This window comes from Cydia splendana, chromosome 10, assembly GCF_910591565.1.
Source record: "Cydia splendana chromosome 10, ilCydSple1.2, whole genome shotgun sequence".
Lineage (NCBI taxonomy): Eukaryota > Metazoa > Arthropoda > Insecta > Lepidoptera > Tortricidae > Cydia > Cydia splendana.
The window spans coordinates 17,097,331-17,123,639 of record NC_085969.1 but is presented as its reverse complement, the minus strand read 5'-3'; the positions used below and the strand labels follow the sequence as shown (position 1 = coordinate 17,123,639).

Sequence of the window (26,309 nt, the reverse complement as noted above, 5' to 3'; positions counted from 1 at the left end):
ACGATCGACTATTATGAATCGCTAAATTCTTCACAGGCCTGATTTATGGTTGCCCGTAATATTCCAAAGTCAAATTCACTATCGGCACCCGAAGATCCCATCATCCTGATCACGATCATCTTTACTTGCAAAGGATTGATAAATAATGCTCATTATCCGCATCCCGTTAGGATTACTTTCGCATCATCTAAAAACTATACATAATTATTAATTTAATCAGCTGTTATCAGCTCTAAAAAAGGTTAACAATTTTGAGCCTTATGCCTTGGACAGAAGTTCTCATATGTGTACATATTTTAACGTGAGTGTGCCGTAAAATCATAAATAACCGTTCCTACAGATTACGCCAAATTAAAACTTATGCCAACGACATATAGACTCTGACAAGTGCAAGCTTTCTTCACTTGTTCTGTATAAGCAATATGAATCTCAATGCATGGTGTACCATATCGGGAACGTTTGAAAAATATTGCTCGACGTTATCTAAATATTGCAAAACTATACAATTAAACTTACCATGGAATAATGCACAGTTTAACCCTTTATAAGGCCCCATTTATACAGATATGCTACGTGAAAGTTAAATACACTACCATGTTTCTAATGCACTGGGGAACACATCTACGCCAAAAAAAAAACGAAATCATTAAGAAAAACATGTGGTCAATATATGCACTCAGCCTGTTAGTGCACTTGAGTTTTCAGATGATCTGTTTCCAATACCCCTATTCATTGACATTGACATAACAAACATAAGGTGCTCTGTACAGACTGGCGTTTAATTGACTACATACGGTAAATCGAACATTATTGTGTATCTTGTAGTGGGTAGGATTAATATACGAATATCACTGAAAAAATTATAAGCTCTTGCAATTCACGATGGAGAGTGGATTTATCAAAATTAGACCTTGTCATCATACCAATAAGAGTCTCGCCACTCGCTATCGTGAATTGCAAGAGCTATAATTCAAATTATTAGATACAGCGACGTGTATATTTTTAATAGTATAATGGAAACAATGACGATAGCTTGCTTCCCTTGACAGGCATAGTGCATAAATTGACCACATACTATAGATTAATTAATTACACAAAAATTAAATACTGACCGAAAAAGTATGAACGAGGAAAGAAAGCCTGATATATTCGCTATATAATACCATTATAGTTAAATAATAAAGAGGATGTTCTTCTCCGTAAATGTTTATTAACTAAGTGGTTTCCAAATCGTCTCTGCCTTATAAAGGGTTAACAGTCACAATATATATTTTTTCTTGTTGTTTAACTTTGAAATGTTTTTTTTGTCGCACTTCGAAACTTGTCCAAACTGATTATTGCACGAACTCCCGAAATTTGATCGATCACCCGACACCTCAAGGGCCCAACGTTTTCTGTTCTCTTTCACGTCGCAGCAACTAGTATCATTTCTCTCTCCTCGCTCTTTTAAAAATGCCGTTTGTCAAAAAAGGACAACCATACTGTTGACAAGGTGGACTTCAAATCAAGTGTTGCCTTTCTTGATGCGCCCAGGCTGTGTATGTGTGCGTAAAAGCGTATATGTGTGCTCTTTTAGGGATGTGAAAAGTTGATTTTAATCATGTTATATATCGATAAACGCTACACAGCGGAACGAAATAGCGATTAATTGAAGCTTCAATATCTTCGTTAAACATAAAAATAATTGAAATGCTAATGGATAATTAATATATTATAATATAATAATATAATTCAATTATTGCGGAACACCTATTTTAGGACGTATTCATGTATTTTAATTAAATATCTGAACTTTCCCTTGGTTCCCTGCTGGGGCGTGACTATAAAATTGTGATCTGATAACCACAATAAAGAATAAAAGCGTTTTTGGTAATTTTAGGTATCGTTAAGCCTTTGAAGTAAAATTAAAATTGCAAGAAATGACTTTATCGACATGGCTACAGCAACGTGGGCCTCATTGTTAATCGTACACTAAACAAAAGTGGCAACAGTGACAGCTCGCTGAGACACCGTCTCTATATATTATAAGTATATGCGACACCTTGGATATTTACTGCCACCTAGCGGCAACACCCCGAACTATTGTAGTAGCCTTGAATGTAAAGTAAACTTCAAAGTATAACAGATGTCGCTACCTACCTGATTCTTGACACAATTCGCACATATTTCGGTTGTTCCATATATGGAACTGTATGCATTATAAGGTTAACACCCCCTGGCACTGACTAAAATAACCGACTTGGTTTCACATAACATCTCAAAACTTTTTTGTAGTAGAAGAATTGCATTGCGAGACTTGCATCTTTTTACATGTAATGTTTTTAATGGGTTCCTTTACCATTAAGTTTTAAGACTGGACATTGTGAGAAAATGAAAGTTTACCTCAAAAATATTTATTATAACTGTTGTGCAATAATGTTCTCATTTTGTAAATCAATTCTATAATTATTGCAGTCTTATTCAACATTGAACTGAAAATAAAATAATGATAATGTATAAATTTAATAATTACTGCACAACACTAGTAAAGTTGCAGAATGACCAGACCAGATATGACCAATCATATTTTTTGGTTTCTCAACATTTTTCACTGTGATTGGTGGAAATAGTTAAAAACCAGACGAGTAACAGCCAATGACATGCGAAATTGCGAACTGTCATTGGAAACATTTTCGTGAACGAACGTGAACGCGCGTCAGGCAGGAATGGCGCCCTAATTGTCGATAAACGCAAATTACTTATTAATATTGTAAGAAAACAGCGAAAATGCATATAAAACAGGTAACAAACCTTATCACCGATTTAGTTTTTATGTTAAGACATGGTATACATTGGAGTTTGTTAGTTCAATAACTGCTTGAAATGTGTTACCGTGTAATGTTATTGTTTACAGGTGATAATTCAGGGTTTTAAGAGTTATCGTGAGCAAATCGTCGTGGAGCCCTTCGACAAACGGCATAATGTCGTAGTTGGACGTAACGGTTCTGGGAAAAGCAACTTTTTTCACGGTAAGTTATAAACATTCACTTCAATATCGCGGTGAAAAGTTATCGAGTGATTTCTTGCCCCATGATCACTAAGTTCTGTTTTAGTATAAAATAATACAATAGTTTTAGTCCATATATGTACTTTAATTACTCAAATCTGGAATGAGTACATTAAACAAGAGCGGCTTGGAATCTAGAAGTTGGTATGACACTTTATATCCTTGCTGGCACCAGGCTGTTGCCCAATATTACTTTAGTTCAGTTTTTTAGGGTTCCGTAGGTAAAACGGGACCCTATTACTAAGACTCTGCTGTCCGTCCGTCCATCCGTCCGTCTGTCTGTCACCAGGCTGTATCAGGCTGTACCAGGCTGTGTCTGTGTGTCGAACCGTGATAGAATAGTTGAAATTTTCACAGATGATGTATTTCTGTTGCCGCTATAACAACAAATACCTACTAAAAAGTACGGAACCCTCGGTGGCCGAGTCTAACTCGTACTTGTCCAGTTTTTTTTAAATTTAATGGTTTAGTCTAGTGGGGCTATTGTAAAGTCCAGCTATCGCTTTACAAGAGCCAATAAGAGCAGAAATACATACATTTCACATGTATCTCTCTCAGTTACTTAAAGGTTAGCTGGAAGAGATCCCTTAATGGGATAAGTTCGCCTTTGTACACATTTACTGTATTCTCTCTGTGTTACTTCTTTTGTGCAATAAAGTGTTTACTACTACTATTTAGTCAGTGTCAAGGTATTGAGAGCTATATAATATTTAGTACAAGAGTGTACGGTTATTAGCTCTTGTAAAGCAATAGCTGGACTTTACAATGGTCCACATGGGCAAAACGAGAAGGCTTTCATGTTAGACAGATTTATAATCCTTTGCCACTTGATGTTGCACCCTGCCAAATGCTCCGATGCATTGAGGTTGTACAGTCAGCATTAAAAGAAGCAAAACAGAAAGAAGCTGACTGTACAAGCACAGAATAAATAATAGTACTTCCGTACAGAAAGGTCACTTCCTACAAAACCAAAGATTTGACAGTGATCCAGGGACGAATCCTGCTATCCCTTTCTAATGAATGGCACTATCCCTTTCGGATATTTAGGGTTGTTAAAATCAAGTGATTACTTTATCTGCGTTCTTGCACGCAAAAGAACGTCAAGTGGTGCCAACCCTAATAATTGCTCGGAGCAATGCTGAGCCAAACGGAGCCGAGTTTGCCCGAAGTCAGGTCAAGGTACAAGGCCCACTGGTACAAGACAGCATACAACATTTATATTTCTGCTTTGTTTCAGCCATCCAGTTTGTGCTGAGCGATGAGTTCTCACATCTCCGACCGGAGCAGCGATTGGCTCTGCTACACGAAGGCACTGGACCGAGAGTCATCTCTGCCTTTGTGGAAATTATCTTTGACAATTCAGACAACAGGATTCCAGTGAGTGTTTTGTTTTGTTTAGTTTAGCACTAGCGGCTCTGTGAGATGTGGACATTGTGAGCATAACTTGAAACTTGAAACTGAATAAATGTATGGCTCCATATAAAAAAAAATTAAAAAACTGAATTGACAAAAAAATCCTATTTAATCACTGAACCTGCTCACTGAGAATCGTTTGAGAATTGCAACCTGTAGAGGAGAACATCTGGACCCAAAAAGCATTTTTGCCCAAGATGAAACAGAGACCATCATTAATGCTCAGTCAAAAAAGATCTAAGTCAAAAATCTTATTATTTATTATCTATGTTAAACTGCTATTTGTTGACTTACATATAAACTTCACCCACTTCTTAAGGGGCCCATTGATTACCAGTTCGCCGGACGATATCAGCCTTAAACGCAAAATTTGACAGCTCTGAACAACTGACAGGCTGATATCGTCCGGCGAACTGGTAATCCGTGGGCCCCTTTAGGGCTGCGGCCTGGACGCACGCGCCGTATACATTAACCTAGCTAGACCAAATGTACGAACTGCCTCCAGCTCACGCCGCGACCTAATGCACAAAGATAATGAGATTGATGAGATAACATGTCCTGTGAGCCTTAGTATGTGCAATTAATATTTTGTGCAGATCGAGAAAGATGAGATCTTCCTCCGCCGTGTTATTGGGTCGAAGAAGGACCAGTTCTTCCTCAATAAGAAGGTGGTGCCGCGATCAGAGGTGCTCAACCTGCTGGAGAGTGCTGGCCTGTCCAACTCCAACCCTTACTACATCGTCAAACAGGGAAAGGTAATGAAATGGACTTAATTAAGTAGCAGTGGTTCATGCACATTGCTTTTGTAACCGACGTCCGCTGCGGTGGTTTGGTGCGGTGATTGCATACTGGGTATACTGGGATTAGTAAGATTGCAGGCAACTGTTGAATGAGCGTAGTTTGAGGTGATTCTTCAATGAGCTAGCTCAATGTCCAGCAATGGAGATTTTTGGCATATTAGTTGAAGCAGCCACTAAAAGCCTATTTTAGACTCGACCATGAGAATTTACTTACAACTGAATTGAAGTAGAGTATATTTCGAATATATCGTTCGAATATATGTCCTTGTGGTCTATTTGCTAAAGAAATGTTTCGAGTTTCCTTTTTTTTCCAGATCAACCAAATGGCCATCGCCCCAGATTCCCACCGACTGAAGCTGCTCCGAGAAGTCGCCGGAACTAGGGTCTATGACGAACGCAGAGAGGAATCTGTGACTATACTTAAAGAAACCGTCGGAAAGGTATTTCATCTTTGTGATATAGACTTTTCATCTTTTTGGCGCCAAGTCGCGGGTAGATGATTTGTCATGCCCAGACATTGCCCAGAGTAACAAAAAACGCTTATAAGTAAGTGTTATGGTGAATCTGTCAATATAGCCTTCACTTTCAATTAAGGTTATGTCAGCTGTCTTGCGTGTGTTTCAGTATTCTAATGATACGTTATTTAATATTGGTTTCGGTTACCGTGATAACTGAGAGTTATTCACTGATTGTGTCGCGTATAATGAATTTAAAATACATCAAGACGTTTCGAACCCGTGTATTTTAAATTAATTATTCACGATATAATCCGTCTAAGTAGTATATTTCATGATACGATTATTTATTTTCAAGGTGGAGAAGATAAACGAGTTCCTGCAAACAATAGAAGAGCGTCTGAAGACCCTGGAGGAAGAGAAGGAGGAGTTGAAGGAATATCAGAAGTGGGATCGCTCTCGTCGAGTCCTCGAGTTCATTATACACGACACCGAGCATCGCGAGAACAAGAGGAAACTTGAGGAGGTAGGCATAGTTTACAGGTGTCTCTAGTATGTAAGATGAAGACTAATTGAGAGGAGTTGAAGGAGTATCAGAAGTGGGATCGCTCTCGTCGAGTCCTCCAGTTCATCATACACGACACCGAGCATCGCGAGAACTAGAGGAAACTTGAGGAGGTAGGCATAGTTTACAGGTGTCTCTAGTATGAAAGATGGTCCGTGAGACACAGACATATAAACATATTAAATATATTAAAAACGGGTCACTCACGTATTCGACGTATTCGTTTTTTTTTTCGACTTAAAATACGTGAGTGACCCGTTTTTAATATATTTAAGATGGAGACTAATTGAGAGGAATTGAAGGAGTATCAGAAGTGGGATCGCTCTCGTCGAGTCCTCGAGTTCATCATACACGACACCGAACATCGCGAGAATAAGAGGAAACTTGAGGAGGTATACATGGCAACACATTTAACTATCCACATGTAGACTCATTGCAGTAGGTAAGGTTCACGAATGGGTAATAAATGTCATGAAATTAAATTAACAAGGGAGATTTTTCTGCACTGTTACAATGTCAAGTCGGAGGTTATTGTGGCTTGGTACTTTGGCTTGTCTGATGAGTTACCCGGAACTTTAGTACGTGATATCATCTGTAATTTAACATTTAAAGATAATTAATTAACTACTCAAGTTTATCGCTACACCTTATAAAACAAAGTTCTCCGCCGCGTCTGTCTGTGTGTATGTATGTTCGCGATAAACTCAAAAACTTCTGAACGGATTTTCATGAGGTTTTCACCTATCGATAGAGTAATTCTTAAAGGTTTAAGTGTATAATTTATTAACCCGTGCGAAGCCAGGGCGGGTCGCTAGTAGTAAATAAAACAGTACCTAGTATTACAGAATTTCATTAAACATATTAAAATATTTTTATACCTTCTTACAGTTGGAGAAAATACGTGCGAACAGTGGCAAAGAACAACAGCACTACGCGGACATGGTGAGAGAGGCCCAAGACCATGTGAGAGAAGCGAGCAGGAAACTGAAAGAAGCGCGCAAGGACGTAGCGTCGGCGCGAGAGGAGAAGGACATTCTTTCCACTGAACAGCAACAGTTGCTGCGGGAGAAGACCAAACTCGAGCTCGGCATCAAAGATCTGAGCGATGACGTCGACGGCGACAATAAATCTAAGGTAAAAAAAAAAACATTTATTTCGGACCACAGAAATCCATAACAGGTTAGTCGAACATGTACATGCAGGAACATGTAATTAAGACTATTGTTAGTACTTAACTTATTAAATATCTACTATAAATATGTGTAAAATATGTGCTGTTAAAAGTTTCTTAACATACCTTCCGCGAAAATCCAAATCCAAGAAAATCAAAAAGAAGTTTCATGCGTCCATAGGCTACGGTAACTGCCGTATGCTTGTTTGCCACCGACGTGGTATAATTATCGCTTTTGCACAGTATACTGTTCGAGGGGTAAGGGTGTCTATAGAGAATTCTTGAATTTTCCAGTCTGCTAATATATTGTACAGTTGATAAGACATTTTTTTAAACAGGAACGTGCCGAGGCCGAATTAAAACGTTTAAGACAACAAATATCAGAGAAGGAGCGTGAGCTAGAAGCCCTGAAACCTAAATACGAAGAGATGAAGGCTCGGGAAGAGGAATGTACCAGAGCCTTAGCGCTCAACCAGCAGAAGAGACAGGAGTTGTACGCGAAACAGGGACGAGGCACGCAGTTCACCTCCAAGCAAGACAGAGATAGATGGATTGAGAAGGAACTTAAGTAAGTATATTCATGTGTTTAATATCAAAAGGGTGGGTGCAGATAAGTTACTTCGAGTGTGATTGAAACAATATGGTTTGCATTCTTTTGGTTTTCTTCCTTAACACAAACAGAGTATCGACTCTTTAAACTCTCGCGTTTTGTACACATATTTAATTACACAAACGGGTCTACCGCGACCCGACCGAGTGTACGGATACTGTGAGTATTGCGTGTCGTGCCGTGGACAATAAACATTAAACTTTAACGGGTAGCTACAATTTCTTTGTCTACCCCGAACATTTTTATAAACTAATTTCGGGTAATTTAGTGCTGTTTTATTAATATCTCCGTTGACATTTGCTGGGATGTCAGTCTTTCCGTGACCACAGCTGGTGCAACTCAGCTGAAACGTCAGAATTTAAGGTAAAAACAATGATATTATATCGCGGTAGACCCGTTTGTGTAATTAAATAAGAGTTTCGACTATTTAAAACATAACATTCAGTCTAATCTAATCTTCCTAAGGTTGTACCTGCACTTTGCCACATCTCAAGGAACCTGAGATCTGCTTAGCAACCTAAATCCAAGATTTGCTCCGGGTTATTAAAATCATCTTCCATCCCCAGGTCTCTAACCAAACAATTGAAGGACAAGAAGGACCACGAAAACAAGCTCCGTGAGGACCTCCGCCACGACGGGGTCAAGCTCACGGACCTCGAGAAGAAGATAGAAGAGACTACGAAGGAGATGGAGAGACAGCGGGTCGCTATTGATGAACATAATAAACAGTATTACGAATGTAAGAAAAGGAAGGACCAAGAGCAAAGCGCTAGGAAGTAAGTTGAGTACAGTCAGCTGCAGAAGTTGCTAAGCGGACGAGGTGTTCAAAATTGCCTTGGCACGCTCTTATTGTCTTAACAATAAAGTCGCGTCAAGATCATTTTGAACACCTGGCGCGCTTAGCAACTTCTGCTGCTGCATCCTTAAATCTTGCTCAAGTTCGACTATTAGAAAACGCCTTAAGTGTCTAATAATAATTATATCAGTAAACATTGTTAATTATTAATTTTATTTCAGTGAACTGTGGCGCAAGGAAACTACTCTGACACAGAATTTGTCCTCACTCAAGGAGGACTTGGCTAAGGCTGACCAGGCTCTGCGTTCCATGGCCGGAAAGGTATCCATTAAATTTTTAACCATATGCACCTGTGTAATAAGATACAAAATGGCTGGAATAGTCAAACTTCCTTAGTACCTTGTCTTATAGTTTCTACTAATACTTCTGACAAAGTTTAACCAAAACCGTTTAGTTTGTTTTTTGTTGAAAACATACGAGAGGAATAAACGTACTTTTTTAATTGTACTGCTGGAGAAGAGTTATGCTTTTTGAGCGTATGCATGTATCGATGTATGTGTGTCTAATTCTTTGGCAAAGCCTAAAGCATACACTTTTTGAGCAATTTCAACGTATGTAGTATTCATTACATTCGATTCAGTTGTGAGAGTAACATAAAAAATAGAATTAGAAGTGCTCGTTTTATTCAGGAAAGCGTTATTCAAACAAATATTTCAATTTGATTAATTTTTTCTAGCCTATTCTAAACGGGCGGGACAGTGTCCGCAAAGTGCTCGAAACATTCCAGCAGCGCGGCGGAGAGTGGGCCAAAATAGCCACCCAGTACTTTGGGCCCGTCATTGAGAACTTCACCTGTGACAAGACCATTTATACTGCTGTTGAGGTTAGTAGTGTCCTTAACTTTATTTTTATCTTTATAATCTTAAACTAATAACGCATAGACAGATAGTCCCCATACGGCTAACCTGCCAAAAGTGAAGCCGAAACACGATCAATGTGTGTGTGGAACGCTCGTGTTTTACGCTCAGCAAACACACACATATATACAAAATATGTTGCCAGTATCCCGCAGGAACCAGCAAACCGGTCCCCGTAAAAGTAGGCGTCCAGCAAGGCTCAGCTCTCAGCCCTCTTATTTTTATCACCGTAATGGATTACCTAACAAAGAATATCCAGGACGCGGTTCCTTGGTGTCTCCTGTATGCCGATGATATCGTTTTAGTAGCTGAATCACCGGAAAACTTACAAGAGACCTTAAATAAATGGTGCCACGCATTGGAGAGCAATGGCCTAAAGATTAGTAGGGCGAAGTCGGAGTTCATGAAATTTATGTTCGGACGAACCTGTGTTTCCTCACTCCATATCGGGGATAGTCCTGTGGCTGAAGTGACAAAATTTAAATATCTTGGTTCCATTCTGCACGAAACTGCCAAATGCGACGCCGATGTGCTGCACAGAGTAAATGCCGGTTGGATGAAATGGCGATCGTTGTCAGGTGTCCTCTGCGACCGTAGAATGCCCATTAGAACCAAGGGAAAAGTGTACAAAACCTGTGTCAGACCTGTATTACTCTATGGCGCAGAGTGTTGGACAACGACTTGTGCGCACGAGGCCAATATCCATGCCACTGAGATGAAAATGCTCAGATGGGCAGGCGGAGTCACCAGGCTAGATAGGATTAGGAATGAACATGTTAGAGGCAGTTTTAAAGTCACTCCAATACCAGACAAACTCCACGAAAGCCAACTCCGATGGTATGGACATGTAATGCGTCGAGAAAAAGATCACCCGGTAAAAATTGCACTTGAAATTGACATAGGCAAACAACCACCGGGCCGCCCAAAAGCCACCTGGTGGAGAAACCTGGAGAAACAGTCGCTAAAAATACCAGCAACCTACTATGACAGAGCCAAATGGCGGAAGCATATTCAGAGGGCCGACCCCAAATGAAATGGGAAGTGGCACGGAGAAAGAAGATGTTGCCAGTATTCATTTACTTCTCTCAAAGTAGGGGAATTTTAACAACATCCACACTTGGTTATTAATAATTTGGAAGTGTGTAGATTCGATTTTGTAGCAAAAGATTTTTGTTTATTTTGGGATTTATTGCATTTCTGTACTTTGTGAAATAAGGATGAAATAAATAGCTAATAAGTTTTTACTATTTTTTTTATTTAACAAATGTGCATAAAATAATAAGAATAAATTTAAATAGGACAGAGCATATTCGACTGTGTTTAGTCGGTTTCCAATGTTTCCATATTGCGTCATTTCGATTTAGTCTAATTTTTTCCTTCCATCTCGCAGACAGAAGCAGATCAGTCAGAAAACTGAAACGAACATTACACAAAATAAAAATAAGAAAAAAACTAAATACCTAAATAATTAACTTAATTATAATTTTCTATAATTATACAATGAAATTCAATTCAGCGTATTTATTTTAGAATGTAGACGTCATGTCCCAGTTGGAGGAAAAAATATTCACTGCACTGGCAACATTTACAAGAAATGGCGGCTGACGAAAATTTGGATTTTTGTATTTACGATTATGTAAAAATATCACATTAAACTCGATACTTACGAGTGAAATGTAATATCAGGCGGTTTGTTTTTATTATATGATGTGTTGTGACACCCATTCACTGTACAAACAACACAAACCGATTTGACTTTGAGTACTGCGAGGGCCGTTCGAATACGATGATACGAGTGCGACGTGACGTCGCACTCGTAATGGCTTCACTGGGGGTGTACGGACTAGATATCTATGCCTTATAAATCTATGTTTATAATTATAACTAACCCGATATTTAATTTTGCAGACAAAGTCAAATCTGTACAACTTAATCTTAGGAATCTCTACGACTTAACTTAACGGTCCAAAAGTCTTAAAATTCATTTTAACTTTAAAACTTGAAGGTCATATTTTGGCTGACACAATATCGAGTCGGTGGGATTCGATACATTCAGCAATATTCAATTTTATTAGAAAATAATTGAGATCTATACCTGAATATTTTTTCATGATTATTATACTTCACTAGTGACCCGCCCCGGCTTCGCATAAGTTACACAAAACCTTAACAATGTATACACCTAAACCTTCCTCAAGAATCACTCTATTGATAGGTGAAAACCCCCATGAAAATCCGTTCAGGAGTACATACATACAAACAGACAGACGCGGCGGGGGACATTGTTTTATAAAGTGTTGTGATTCTGTCGACATAATATAGAGACTAGACTTAATCCATCAGCAATCAGCAGAATAGGTAAGGACAACTGGGACATTTCTTCCATCATTTGTTTTTCGATTCCAGTTCCTCTTCGCCAACAAAAAGCAATTTAAGAGAAATTTCTAAGCCGATTTTGATCTTTTGTTATAGGTGACAGCGGGTAACAGACTGTTCCATCACATAGTGGAATCTGACACTGTAGGCACAAAGATCTTAAAGGAGATGAATCGTCAGAGCTTACCAGGAGAGGTCACCTTCATGCCCCTCAACAGATTGCAAGTTCGAGACATGGTCTACCCTAACGATAATGTAAGTTGCTCTGTACAGTGTAATACAGGGTGGATTTACTGGATTTTTAATTGGGGTTCTGAGAGCAGCCCGTCCTGCTACGCCAAAATAGTTTTAGGAGACTTTTGCTAACATTTTAAATAATGCTGATTGCCATATATGTACAGATTTTGTTAAAAATTTACAGGCTGCGACATAATCGGTTATTTTGTCAATGTTTTTGTTGGGTATTGATGCCATTTCTAATCTGGATCAAAAGCTTCTTGAAACCAACTTAGATACAAAAAAAAAAGCCACAAATAAAGAAATGTGTACGTGTAAAAATAATTATCGCAAAAAGAGACAATGCTCTTTTTCACGCCAGTCAGTTCTATTCCGCTTAAGGATTATCACATTAACACATTCAGTGCCGAAAACCCGACTATCGGGTATTTTATGATTTCGTTCCCAGACCGGACGACCCGATAGTCAGGATCGTGGTAAGTAATAGTAATAACTAAGTGGTACTACTGCTTTATATGACGAAATTGTTGTGGTCTGGCGCGGACGTCTTGTTTGCCTGGGTGGCAATGAATGTGTTAAACAAAAACGTCTCATTAGTCATTTATTTAAATAACATTCGTTTCTTATTTTAGAACGCCATAGCCATGGTGCAGAAGCTGAAGTACGACCTGAAGTACGCGAAGGCGATGAAGTACATATTCGGCAAGACGCTCATCTGCAGGAACTTGGAGTGCGCCACTGAATTGGGGAAGCAGTTCCATCTCGACTGTGTTACCTTGGAGGGCGACCAGGTAATTAGCCTCATGCATGACTTTTTTTATTTTTCAAATCATTATTTATATCGTTTGAACACCGGAAAGAATAAAAATACTTTTATAAACCTTCCCATAATATTATATAAAAAAATTGAGCGGTTGAAACTCTTCTTATTTTTGGCGCGAATTCGACATGACTGACTGACGTCACTCGGTGTGAACGCAACTGACGTTTGTTACTTTAGTGGCGGGTCAGGTCATAATGCCATCTCTTTCACTCTTGGTTGGTCTTAACTATTCGTTGTAACGAGTGACGTCACGTGACGTTTCGACTAATGGCGTTGCGTTTTGCTCACTAGCTTTTCGCGGGCAAATTTTTGTACATTTTATTTATTATTTAAGCAATTAAATGATAATTTAATAACAGACATGCATTTGTAACATTATATAACGGCAACAAACATTCGAATAAAAAATATTTCGTTCAAATATAAACTTCATGCATGAGGCTAATTGTTTTAAATTATTGGAATTGTTGAATATAATTGAAGAATAACATGTCTTACAATTTCGCTAAGCGGCGCTCAATTGCGAGATGAATACATACTGTACAGCACAGCTGCTGATATCATTGATGACAATCAAACTAGCTTTTTAAAAATATTTCCAAATTCACAGGTATCATCAAAAGGCTCCCTCACCGGAGGCTACTTCAACCAATCCCGCTCCCGTCTCGAGATGCAGAAGACCCGCTCCGAGCTGATGGAACAGATCACGTCGCTGGAGCTAGAGCTGAGCACGCTCAGGCAGGAGCTGAACAAGACTGAGGCCAGCATTAATAGCATCGTGTCTGAGATGCAGAGGACCGAGACCAAGCAGGGGAAGGCCAAGTGAGTTGCACAGTTAAGGGCTGATTTAAGCTGTTTAGGGTATACTTTACATTGGACGTTTCATAAGGTAAGTATGAACAACCAAATTAGCTAGAATGCTAAGTGGCACGCGGTAGGGCGGGAGGTTGTGCGCCGCGCCCTTAAATTTACGACGCGCGCGACGTGATGGGGGTAAGTGGGACGACCCCCCCCCCCCCCCTACAAATCCTTGGAGTTAATGTGCAGTTACCCTACACTGCACATATTAAATACAATAAAAACAAAATCAAATCAGGAAACACTATGCGCCATTAACAATAAGTAACAACAATTACAAACCTTTAGCCTTTTGCGTTTACTTTTATCACGGACTGTATTTGCACATTTTTTACATCGGCGGTAAAATCACAATACACCTGTACGAGCGACTCATCGGGAAGTGTCACCGTGACCGACGCGTGAGTCTTTTCCAATGGCAGTAACTGTGGCGACATGCGTTAGGAACAGAGCGAACGCGGGACGCTGATTGACTGGCTGTAACTAACCGCGATCTTTCAAATTTTACAGAAATGCTTATTTTGATCCGATTTCCCCAGTGATCCGATTCGCCTCGGTCTACCCTACCTTAACCTTTCGTATGGCTTGTCGTATACGTACCACACAATTTGGACTGTATAATTTACAGTTTTAAGGTTGTTAATTCCGTAGCAAATTTTGACAAAGGCATACGAAGAGCTAAGCAGTCTCTCTCCTGTCGCGAGTTGTATGTGAGACCTGCTCTGATATGATCACACAAAGAATTATTACATGGATCAATGCTATATCCTGCTCTAACTGCCGCTGTCTCTGTCTTCAGATGAAGAAAACTCTCCTGGAAAACAGCTTCTTGTGAATACAGTACACTTTTCTATTCACAGAGACATATTCGACAAAGTGAAAGCGGACATCCGACTAATGAAAGAAGAGTTGGCATCGATCGAGAGGTCCCGCGGTCCGAAGGAGCGTTCGCTGGCACAGTGCCGCTCCAGTCTTGAAGCCATGCAGGCCACTAAGGAGGGACTCGAATCTGAGCTTCATCAGGTAACTTTCAGTGTTTTCTGCGCTATGTGTATAAGTTGGGAAACAATCAAACATTAGCATCGAGCAAATGGTGTTTATTTCCGAGAACTGGCTGACCTCCTAAAGATAATCTTGCTGCTTAGGGTGGTATTCCACTTGTCCAATGTGCTTTGCGTTTCACTATCCCGTTAAGCAAAATGTGAGACGCAAATACACATTAGACCAATATATTGGACAGATGGAATACCAACCTTAACCACTTCAATAATATTATCAGAGATCAGAGTTATATATATATTTGCATCTGTTCTGTGTAAACCTGTGTTGTTTGCATTACACAAAGACGTAAAATCTTGACATCTGCAATTGTTTGTTGACTTGGCTGTGTAGAAATTCATTCAATTGTTACTTGTTAGGCACCCTAAAGAAAGGGACAGAGATCTCTCTCTAGCTTTTTCGCTCGGCACGTTTTTTGGAGGCGAGAGCGCAGTAAGTATACTTCAATATGTCTGATCTTGAATTAACCATTGTAATTTGGTCCTCAGGAATTAATGGAACAACTATCAACGCAAGACCAGGGTAAAGTGGACGAGTTGAACGACGCCATCCGCCGACTAACTCAGGAGAACAAGGAGGCGTTCAGCGCTAGGATGAACCTGGAGGCCACAAAGAACAAACTGGAAAATTTGCTCACCAACAATTTGATCAGGTTAGTAACATTAACTATGTAGAAATTGTTGACGTAACACCAGGACAAGGTAAATGAATCTAAAGGTGCGTCCGTCATAAGGCGGTTGCGCAGAAAGCGAGGAAATTACCGCAAATGAAACTTATCTCAGACAAATACAAGCTTGGCCAGGACGCCTAGGGCATCACGTCACGGGCCGAGCTGCTTCTAATATAGGAGTTAAACACAAATTTACAGATGTAGTGCATACTTGTTTTCCATTCGTATGTTCTCGGAAACGTTCGTATTTGTCATGCTACTTCAGTCAACCTCAGTACTTTTTGTACCGAGACTGATTGAAATAGCAAGACACGTTCGTATGTTTCCGTGAAAATACGATGGAAAACAATTATGCACTACATCTGTACCTATTGTTTATTACATTTTAATCTCCCAATTATTACGCTTATCGTAAAATTTGTCTTCCAAAACAGACGTAAAGACGAGCTGGTCCAAGCCCTCCAAGAGATATCCGTCGAGGATCGCAAACGGCGCCTCGCCAACAGCGAGTCAGATCTCGCGGCCGCCGAGAAGCGGATCAAGCAGATCAATAAGGAGATGGAGGAGGTGGAGAGAAAGGTTCAGGCTGCGGTCAAGAATGAGAAGGGGTTGAAACTTGAGCTGGACAAGTGGAGGAATAAGGTTAGTCTAAAGTCTGTTGTGTATATATTTAGCTTTCAAAACAAATGAGAAGCTGGTACAAGCTCTCCAAGAGATATTCGTCGAAGACCGCAAACGTCGCCTCGCTAACAGCGAGTCAGATCTCGCGGCCGCCGAGAAGAGCATCAAGCAGAAACTGAGAGAGCTGGATAAATGGAAGAATAAGGTTAGTCTAAGATTGAGATAGCGACACAAACGGAGCAATGACATCGATATCCATCTTCGCTTCTTGGCAGCCTGAGATACTATAGTGGACACTGTTAACTTACGATTCGTATACCTTATTGAAACTATAAGGTTCTCGTATTAAACAGTCAGATAAGTGGGTTGCTGTTTGTTGATTACTGTGTACTTAGTGTACAATCAGCTGCAGAGAGAGGTGACCCCCGCTTTTGTGGTTCGTCTGTACTAACTTTTTTTTGCGACACCTTTTACGTTGATGTAAAGATGCGTCCAGGGAGATGCAGTCCAGAAATGCATGTGTCGCTAGCGCGCTGCGCGTGAATCATTACGATGTAAATTTCGCAATACGCTGTGAATTTACATTCGATTGTTTTAATAATAAGGGAAAATTATGTTCTCATTCATTTTACATAGGAAAAAGAAGCTCAAGACAAAATGGAAGAAGACGCCAAAGGGCTCGAGAAGATGGCGTCAAAGGAGGTGCTACTACAAGAGAAAATACAAGAATCTCTCGATAAAATCGCAGCGCTCGGGACACTGCCCAACGCACCCGAGTTACATGCCAAGTACCAAAAGATGTCGCTCAAACAGGTATGGATACATCGTACAAAAAGAGAAAATTAGTCACTCGATAAAGTGTTTATTCACTCTGATACTGGTGCTTAAGAAAAAGTACAAATATTGATTGAATTTGATGAGATTAAGACGGCTTTCATTATAAATATTTTGATTACTAACTGTGAGCTGTAGACGGTGTAGACCTCACAAACCTCCATGGCTCCGCCATTTAGTAAACTTTCTAAAAACTGAATCGACAAAAAAGTCCATATAATTATCGAAGAAGCTCAAAATTTCACAATAAAAGAACAAAACACCAAAGCATTTTTGGCCAAACTGAAACGGAGACGTTTAGCTTGCGCTTCGCACTTGCTCGGTCGATAATTGACATAAGCCATCAATTGCATACTAGAGAGTGCCAGGGACAAAACCAAGGTCGGTAAAAAAAAAAAAAAAAAACCCGATCCCTGCTTATTAGCAATCTCGACTGTATCTTTGATGTTTTACATAAGAATTAAAATCTGATTTACAAATAATTCTTTGACGTAAGCTTTGTTTAACAAAATCAGATTTTTAACTATATCTCCCTATCACACAGCTGTTCAAAGAGCTGGACAAAGCCAACCAGCACCTCAAGAAGTACAACCATGTGAACAAGAAGGCCTTGGACCAGTTCATCAGCTTCTCTGAGCAGAAGGAGAAGCTATACAAGCGGAAAGAGGAGCTCGATATTGGGTAACTAGTGTCACATTATATAATATATCCTCACACAGCTGTTAGAGCTGGACAAAGCCAACCAGCACCTCAAGAAGTACAACCACGTGAACAAGAAGGCCTTGGACCAGTTCATCAGCTTCTCCGAGCAGAAGGCGAAGCTCTACAAGCAGAAAGAGGAGCTCGATATTGGGTAACTAGTGTCACATTATATAATATATCCTCACACAGCTATAAGAGCTGGACAAAGCCAACCAGCACCTCAAGAAGTACAACCCCCTGAACAAGAAGGCCTTGGACCAGTTCATCAGCTTCTCCGAGCAGAAGGAGAAGCTCTACAAGCAGAAAGAGGAGGTCGATATTGGGTAACTAGTGTCACATTATATAATATATCCTCACACAGCTATAAGAGCTGGACAAAGCCAACCAGCACCTCAAGAAGTACAACCACGTGAACAAGAAGGCCTTGGACCAGTTCATCAGCTTCTCCGAGCAGAAGGCGAAGCTCTACAAGCAGAAAGAGGAGGTCGATATTGGGTAACTAGTGTCACATTATATAATATATCCTCACACAGCTATAAGAGCTGGACAAAGCCAACCAGCACCTCAAGAAGTACAACCCCCTGAACAAGAAGGCCTTGGACCAGTTCATCAGCTTCTCCGAGCAGAAGGAGAAGCTCTACAAGCGGAAGGAGGAGCTCGATATTGGGTAAGTGTTGTTTTTGTTTTTTGGGGTTCTGTACCTCAAAAGGAAAAAACGGAACCCTTATAGGATCACTCGTGCGTTTGTCTGTCCGTCCGTCTGTCACAGCCTATTTTCTCGGAAACTACTGGACCAATTAAGTTAAAATTTGGTACACATATGTAAATTAGTGACCCAAAGATGGACATGTTTTTTTTATAATTTTAAAATACATGGGTTTGAAGTTATTTAAGAAAATAGCCAAAAAATGACCATTCCCCCCCTTTATCTCCGAAACTACTGGGTTTAAAATTATGAAAAAAATACACAAAATAGTTCTTTACCTATAGATGACAGGAAAACCTATTAGAAATGTGCAGTCAAGCGTGAGTCGGACTTATGTACGGAACCCTAGAAACGCGAGTCCGACTCGCACTAGGCCGTTTTTAGGGTTCCGTACCCAAAGGGTAAAACGGGACCCTATTACTAAGACTTCGCTGTCCGTCCGTCCGTCCGTCCGTCCGTCCGTCCGTCCGTCTGTCACCAGGCTGTATCTCACGAACCGTGATAGCTAGACAGTTGAAATTTTCACAGATGATGTATTTCTGTTGCCGCTATAACAACAAATACTAAAAACAGAATAAAATAAAGATTTTAATGGGGCTCCCATACAACAAACGTGATTTTTGACCAAAGTTAAGCAACGTCGGGAGTGGTCAGTACTTGGATGGGTGACCGTTTTTTTTTTGCTTTTTTTTTTCGTTTTTTTTTGCATTATGGTACGGAACCCTTCGTGCGCGAGTCCGACTCGCACTTGCCCGGTTTTTTTTATGTGATAGCAAACGAGCAAACGAATGTTTTACAGAAATGAATTGTTTTTACGCAACCCATTGATCATTATGTTGGTTTTCAATTGCCTATGTCGTGGGCATATATTTTCTTAATATTTGACAGATCTGTCTGTATTGATGTGTCTGACAGACACCACGGCAGCGCAACAGTCATGTACCTACACTACCAATATAAGGCATAAAGAAAATTTTTTCGCTTGAAAAGTCATTAATTGGTATTGATTAACGAATTAATACTATTTTATAAGTAAATACAATGTCGTTTATTTACATGGTGTAATCGAGTTAAAAAAATCATATTTTTGTTAAATACAACTAGAATACTTTACATAGTGCTAAATATAGCATTCATCGTAAATACGTACCGCAGCCAACACTTTAATTCTCATTTATCTTACGCAATATCTTGTCGTATATTTTATCCTTGGCGTTGTACGCGTATAAAAAGTCCAAATGAGTGTAGCTCTCCAAGAAATTATATCCGATCACATAAGGCAGCTTCCCTTTCAGTATATCTACATCCGCCTCATCCGATAACATATCATTGTCACTGTAGAACATTTCTACAGGAACTGTTATCTTTGTCACATCGTAATCCGGTGGCGAAGGCAGTCCATATTCCACCATGTTGATATCTTCACCGAAATCAAACCTTGAAAATCTTCCTGAGTTCACCAACTGCCCAAAATGCACGAATTGAGCAGCCGACGCTCCCGTAGGCATATGCCCTAAGATTACAGGCAAAAGGCTTTTATTTATATGATGATCGTTACCTTCCAACATGTATAATAAGTTCTCGCAACCGTTAGGTGCGTAATTACAAGCCGCTGCTGTAAACTTATTTAAGAAATCCATACTCGGCCATTTTGCCTTCAAATTGGAAAGAAAATATCCCAAGAAACTTAAATACGATGAAACTCTTCTTACCAAAGGGCTTTTAATATTTCTCATCCAAGCAACCGGTGATAGTGAAAACATCATATTGATTTTGTCATTATATTCAGGTTTCATCGAATTCATTACGAAGAAACTAGTTGTGCCTTGCGAATGTCCAATGAAGTACAATTTTTCGTTACCGGTCATATTTAGAACGTGGTCTATCATTGCAGGGACATCGTATAAACCGATTTCTTCCCAAGTAAATTCCCAGAAATCACTGTTTTTCGCATCCAGCTCTTTATGGTACATTGCGTGCTTATTTCCTCTTGAGTTTCCCATCCACACATCATATCCGTTGTCTGCTAAAATGTATCCTAAAGCTTTATTAGGCCCTTGAAGAATCCAACTGTCTGAAGATTCAATAATTCCGTGCATTAGAAAAACTACTTTCCCATTGCGAGTAGCATTTCTTCCTTGCAATCTATGCACGGTCAATATATAACCATCTTCGGTCATAACTTTGTGCTCTTCCATATTATAACCATATTTTTTCGCGAGTTCTGTTATGGTTAAATAGGCGTCCTGTGCCATCACAGCTCCATTTGTCTCTTTTCCATTTAAAATATATTCAACTCCCCATATAAAACTTGCCAGGCTTGATACACCATTACTTATATCGGACCATGACCGGAAAGTTCTACCAGATTGCTGATATTCGTATTCTTTACCAGAAACTGAATACAAAACTGCGAATATAATTACTAATTTCGAATAATCCATGATGGATTAACAGTAATAACGTTAGGAAACTACTGAAATGAGTTAAAACTGTCGATATATTTAAAGAGCAATAAGATGTCATTAGCCTGACTTTGACGATAATTAAATGTTAATTATGGTGGTCTTGACACCTTTAGATTATGAGCACTGATTTCTTTAAAACTTGTTGATCTGATCTACATACATGCTTTCGTTTACGACTAGTTTGTGCTATTTAATACGATGTCGTATTGCTTTAGTAATAGGACACCGTTTTGAATGGCAAAGTTATAAGACAATATTTGCTATCCGAGTCATTTTGACAATTAACTATATCACGGTTTCGTATTGTATTAAGTTAACTAGTTTAATTAATTCATCTTATATGTACGTCAAATGAATTTTTCTAAATAACCAGCTCGAATTTCTAGAGTCAAACCAAAGTATCATGTACAGTCGACTCCAAAGATATGTTTACACTTTTGCACCATACTCATTTGTAATAAGGCGAAGTATGTAAACATAATATCTTTAACGTCGACTGTACCACACTTAATTTTTCAAAAATAAGTTGTTTGTCAAGTTTTATTAGGAGTGATTATGCAAAACTTTATTATCTAAACCCATTGATTTAAAGAGTACTATTTGTGTAAGATTTAATTAGGCATTTCAGCAAACATCTGATTACATTAGTATATTACAAACGTTTGTTTTCAGCGGCGAAAAAATCCGTGAGCTCATCGAAACCCTCGAGCACAGGAAACTCGAAGCCATACAGTTCACGTTCAAGCAAGTCAGCAAGAACTTCACAGAGGTGTTCAAGAAGTTAGTGCCGCAGGGAAGAGGCAGTCTGATTATGCGCGTAGCCACTGAAGATGGGCAGGAGCTTAACTCTGACGTGAGTTTTTTTACATTTCTGCTTTATTTTACATTACATGCGGAGTTTAGAAGGTGCTTAAAGTAACCTTTGAAACTCCTTCACATTGTTTTTGTTTCTAGGACAAAATGTTCATCAAGCAATTTGTGATTATTCTAGCAAGCTTACTTCCTTCAATAAACAGCTCATGTGCATACGGCACTTACACAGCTTTATAGGCACATTCCATAAACAATAGGTTATTTTCCTACTAGTCAAATCATATACTTTTTTTAGATCTGTCAAAACGATTTGCTAATATGGAATTTATATGAAACATTACATCGTGACGTCACGGTCACCTACTTTTTATATTTCTATCCGATTTATTAATTAGAACTTATGTTTAAAAATAACATCTATCTGTGTTTTTCTAATAATTATCTGGTGCTTTATTTCATGCATGGTGTAAAATAATTTATTTTAAATACAGTATAATACCCTATTATGTCTGGAGACTATATGTATGACATAATAGAGTAGTAACCAATCAAATCAGCTTCTCTTTATGACACTCCAAAACCATTTGTTACTATAAAGGATCAAAAACGGTGACGTCACAAATTACCTTTTCCAAATGAGTTTTTTATTTTATTTTAAACAATCCAAATTTGTATTGTTATTTTTTGTGTAACAATTTGTTTTATCCATAGGAAATATCTAATTTTTCAAATAATTACTCGAGATAACGGTCATCTTGTTAACAGCGGGCGAACGCCGACCAATTCACCGGCGTTGGTATCAAAGTGTCCTTCACCGGCGGGGAGGGCGACATGCGAGAGATGAACCAACTCTCCGGAGGACAGAAGTCACTAGTAGCGTTAGCTCTCATCTTCGCTATTCAGAAGTGCGATCCAGCGCCGTTCTACTTGTTCGACGAAATTGATCAGGTGAGTTGCTATTTCTTGGTTCACTGCTGTATTGTTCATTCTGCTTGGTAGTGATGTCACGCGAGAGATGATCCAATTGTTCGGAGGCCAGATGTTGGGTTGAATTTCTTTTGGTTGAAAAAATAACAAAAAAGAAAGAAATTTCAAATTCCACAACGGACTTTATAATATAGTCAGTCTAAAATATCGCTACGGATAAAGAATAAAAAATATCTACATACTACCTTAAGATCTAGGCAATAAGATCGTATACACATATTACTGGCACTTTGTCCGTGTCGATATTTTAGACCTTGGCTGTCCTACATTATACACTGTTTGGTAATGAGAAACAACAATTCGTTTCTTGCCAAAAACAGTCTGCTGCATGTTAATGTTAAGGCGGGAGTACAGTCAGCGTCGTATAGTAGGTAGCATCCAAAGTATTCAAATAATTCGGTACGCCATACAAATAATATGGTGTACCGAACTATTCGAATACTTTGGATGCTACCTACTATATGACGCTGACTGTACAAAAATGCTTGTGCCGCACACTGGTGGAATCCCGCCTTTCTGTGCGTGCGCACTTCATAATCCAGTATTGGGCACCGAAACTATAAGATTATCTCCTAATATTGAACTTTTGCTTGATGAACTTGATGTTTAACTTCAGGCTCTGGACGCGCAGCACCGCAAAGCGATCGCCAACATGATCCACGAGCTGTCCGACTCGGCACAGTTCATCACGACCACCTTCAGGCCCGAGCTGCTCGAACACGCCCACAAGTTCTACGGCGTCAAGTTCAGAAATAAGGTAACTACACTAACTACTATTTACTATGGAATGGGCGGCAAACTTTTGCGCTACAAAGATGTGCTGAGCGTCATATGCGGAGATGTGACATTGAACCACCGCACTGGGAGATTTCGGCACAAGATCGGCCGAAGTGGAGGCATACAGTGAGTACAAAAGTGCAAGCCTTTGAAGAGCAGAGGCGAGTGGAACTTGACGCGAAGCGTGACGAGCTGACGAGTTAAAGGCCCGACCACTTGCGGTCATAAACTACAATTTTGTCGGAGGGGTGCTGACCTGCGGTGAGTGTGGACGTATATTCACCGCTAAAATAGGCTACGTCACCCACTTGAGAGCTCACGATCGTCGCTCTCACTAGCCAGTGAATACCCAGTCGCCGAGGCCGAAACCGGCTAGGACAGGATGATGAATCCTGTTTCTTCTATAAGCAGTGGGGGAAAACTAGAGCGTTCGGGCGTTCTCGGCTCCGTTAGGTTCAGCCACCAATTATTAGGATTGGCAAAACTTGATGTTCCTTTGCCTGCACAACCACAGATAAGATAATGGCTTGAATTTTGACAACCCTAAATAGCCGAAAGGGATAGTGCTATACATTAGAAAGGAACAGCGTGATTCGTCCCTGAATCGCTGTCAAACTTCGGTTTTGTAGGAAGATTCCTTTCTGTACGGTAGTACTATTATTCTGTGATATAAGTTCTTATTTTCGTTTTTGGTGTATTAATTAGGTATACGTCCAACGAAAATTTAATTTACTCTCTTGTTGTAGGTATCCCACGTGGACTGCGTTACTCAGGATGAAGCGCGCGACTTCGTGGAAGACAGCGTCACACACGCCTGAACAATCATTTCAGTAAGACATTCTGTACCGATCTACAGATGTATCATTAGTACAGCTCTACCACTTGACCGATTGGTTAGGCAGGAGCCCGGTGGTTATCTAATTGTCAGTGGAAACTTTATAATTTTCGAATTTATCGACAAGGAGAGAAGAAATCAAAGTTATTCTCCATGGGTTTCAGAAAAAAAATACCGTTTATAGGCAGACACAAACATGTCGCGTTCTCGAGAATGTGTATTGAAACTAGTATTTTGAAATGATTCACAATCTTCACAGATGAAAGGAATAAAATGTATATATGATGTGCTGTACTAGCCTATACCTGGGTCGCTTTTTATAAAGGGGATTTATCCTGTAATCTCTGTTTGTGTATCTTTGTAACAATCATATTTGTTAAAGTTAATTTTAACTTTACCTTTATAAATAGTGACCTGCGGCGGTAGGTCGCATTTTTATCGCTTGTCACCATGCCTGTTACGTTCTAACAAGTATGTGAGTGCGACAGTGACGGGCAAAGTGACAGGCGATAAAAATGGAACCATGCTGCGCCTGGATCTAGGGGGCTGTCCATAAATTACGTCATCGATTTTTGACGATTTTTGACCCCCCCCCCCCCTATAATCATCCAAAAATCATGCTTCAAATGACCCCATTTCCTCATACTTCATGCTACCGTCATCCGATGTCCAGACCCCCCCCCCCCCCCCTAATTTGAAATGACGTAATTTATGAATAGCCCCTAGGTTAATCTTAAAGTCTTGAATGTTATCATTCAAAACGATAATAGTAAAGTTAGTGATTGAAAGCTGATTTAATATAAATTGTTTTCTGTAAAAGGTGCGTGTTTTGTTAGATGTTTGCTCAACTGGTTGGGCATTGTGACTCGGTTATTATGAATGTGTTTTATATAAGTATGTCATTGTTTTATGGCACAAGGTTGTCTTGAAATTTTTACATAAACAGTGCAAGGCCTCAAAAATATAAGAACTGCCTCTGACTCTATGTGCGACGTGTTTTTAAAGGAATTGACGTTATTCAATGTCAGTTTTACACGACTTCATAGACGAGAGCCACTTCTTAAGTTTATTTTCGACACAACCTAGGTATATTTAGTGGGACAAATTAACCTTTTGGACGCCAATGACCGATATATTCGCACCGCAGGTTCAACGCCAAAGACGGATTAATAGACAGACCACAGAGCAACATAGACCTACGTGTATATGCATAAAGTTCAATTTCAGTTTTGACGCTTCGGTGACGTGGCGTCCGAGTGACAGCTTTTGTGTTTGACACGGCGTCGAAAATGTTAAAGAAAATAAATTCAAATTTGGACCTTGTTCTAGTAAGGTTTACACATGGTAAAAATATGTCTAAGGGCTCATTTAGACGATGCGCGAACTCGCATGCGATTTTAGTTACATTGCGGACTGTGGTTACGTCAACCGACCAATCAAAACCCGCAATGGTATGAAACTCGCATGCGAGTTCTCACATCGTCTAAATCGGGCTTAATAAGTCCCGCATTTTAAGAAGAGGCGAATGAAAATAATTACACAAGTAAAGAAGTATGGACAAAGGAGTTTTAAATTTATAATTGTGCTACACGTATTGTTGTGTGCGTGACTCCCAACAATGTTTATGTGAATACTGAATAAGGAAATATAATTGTTAGTCTTGAGTTCTGACTCCTCTGAGTATGGACTCAAATTATGTTTTCAAATTTTTTACTATTTAATTTTAAAATACGCGTCTAATGTAGGTACTAAATAGTTGACCATTGATCC

The 26,309-nt window shown here is 39.5% G+C and overlaps 2 protein-coding genes across 3 annotated transcripts; one reads left to right on the top strand and one right to left on the bottom strand.

Moving 5' to 3' along the window:
* Positions 1-2,680: 2,680 nt before the first annotated feature.
* Positions 2,681-25,077, top strand: LOC134794377 (structural maintenance of chromosomes protein 3). Of its 2 annotated transcripts, XM_063766178.1 has the most exons (23): positions 2,681-2,781; positions 2,894-3,008; positions 4,284-4,423; positions 5,056-5,214; positions 5,574-5,699; positions 6,073-6,240; positions 7,168-7,413; positions 7,789-8,018; positions 8,627-8,836; positions 9,078-9,177; positions 9,593-9,739; positions 12,246-12,404; positions 13,019-13,177; positions 13,820-14,031; positions 14,928-15,090; positions 15,615-15,778; positions 16,231-16,438; positions 17,054-17,230; positions 17,796-17,932; positions 21,800-21,980; positions 22,706-22,888; positions 23,544-23,684; positions 24,451-25,077. In XM_063766178.1, exons 1-23 carry the CDS (start codon positions 2,767-2,769, stop codon positions 24,520-24,522), a joined length of 3,612 nt encoding a protein of 1,203 aa, XP_063622248.1. In that variant the 5' UTR covers positions 2,681-2,766; the 3' UTR covers positions 24,523-25,077. The 2 variants fall into 2 exon arrangements, with proteins under 2 accessions (XP_063622248.1, XP_063622249.1); XM_063766179.1 differs by lacking the exons at positions 2,681-2,781; positions 2,894-3,008; positions 4,284-4,423; ... (1 more) ...; positions 5,574-5,699; positions 6,073-6,240 and adding an exon at positions 6,576-6,671.
* On the bottom strand, positions 19,807-21,392 carry LOC134794622 (lipase 3-like). Its single transcript, XM_063766420.1, has one exon. It carries the CDS (start codon positions 21,101-21,103, stop codon positions 19,823-19,825), a length of 1,281 nt encoding a protein of 426 aa, XP_063622490.1. The 5' UTR covers positions 21,104-21,392; the 3' UTR covers positions 19,807-19,822.
* Positions 25,078-26,309: the final 1,232 nt, after the last annotated feature.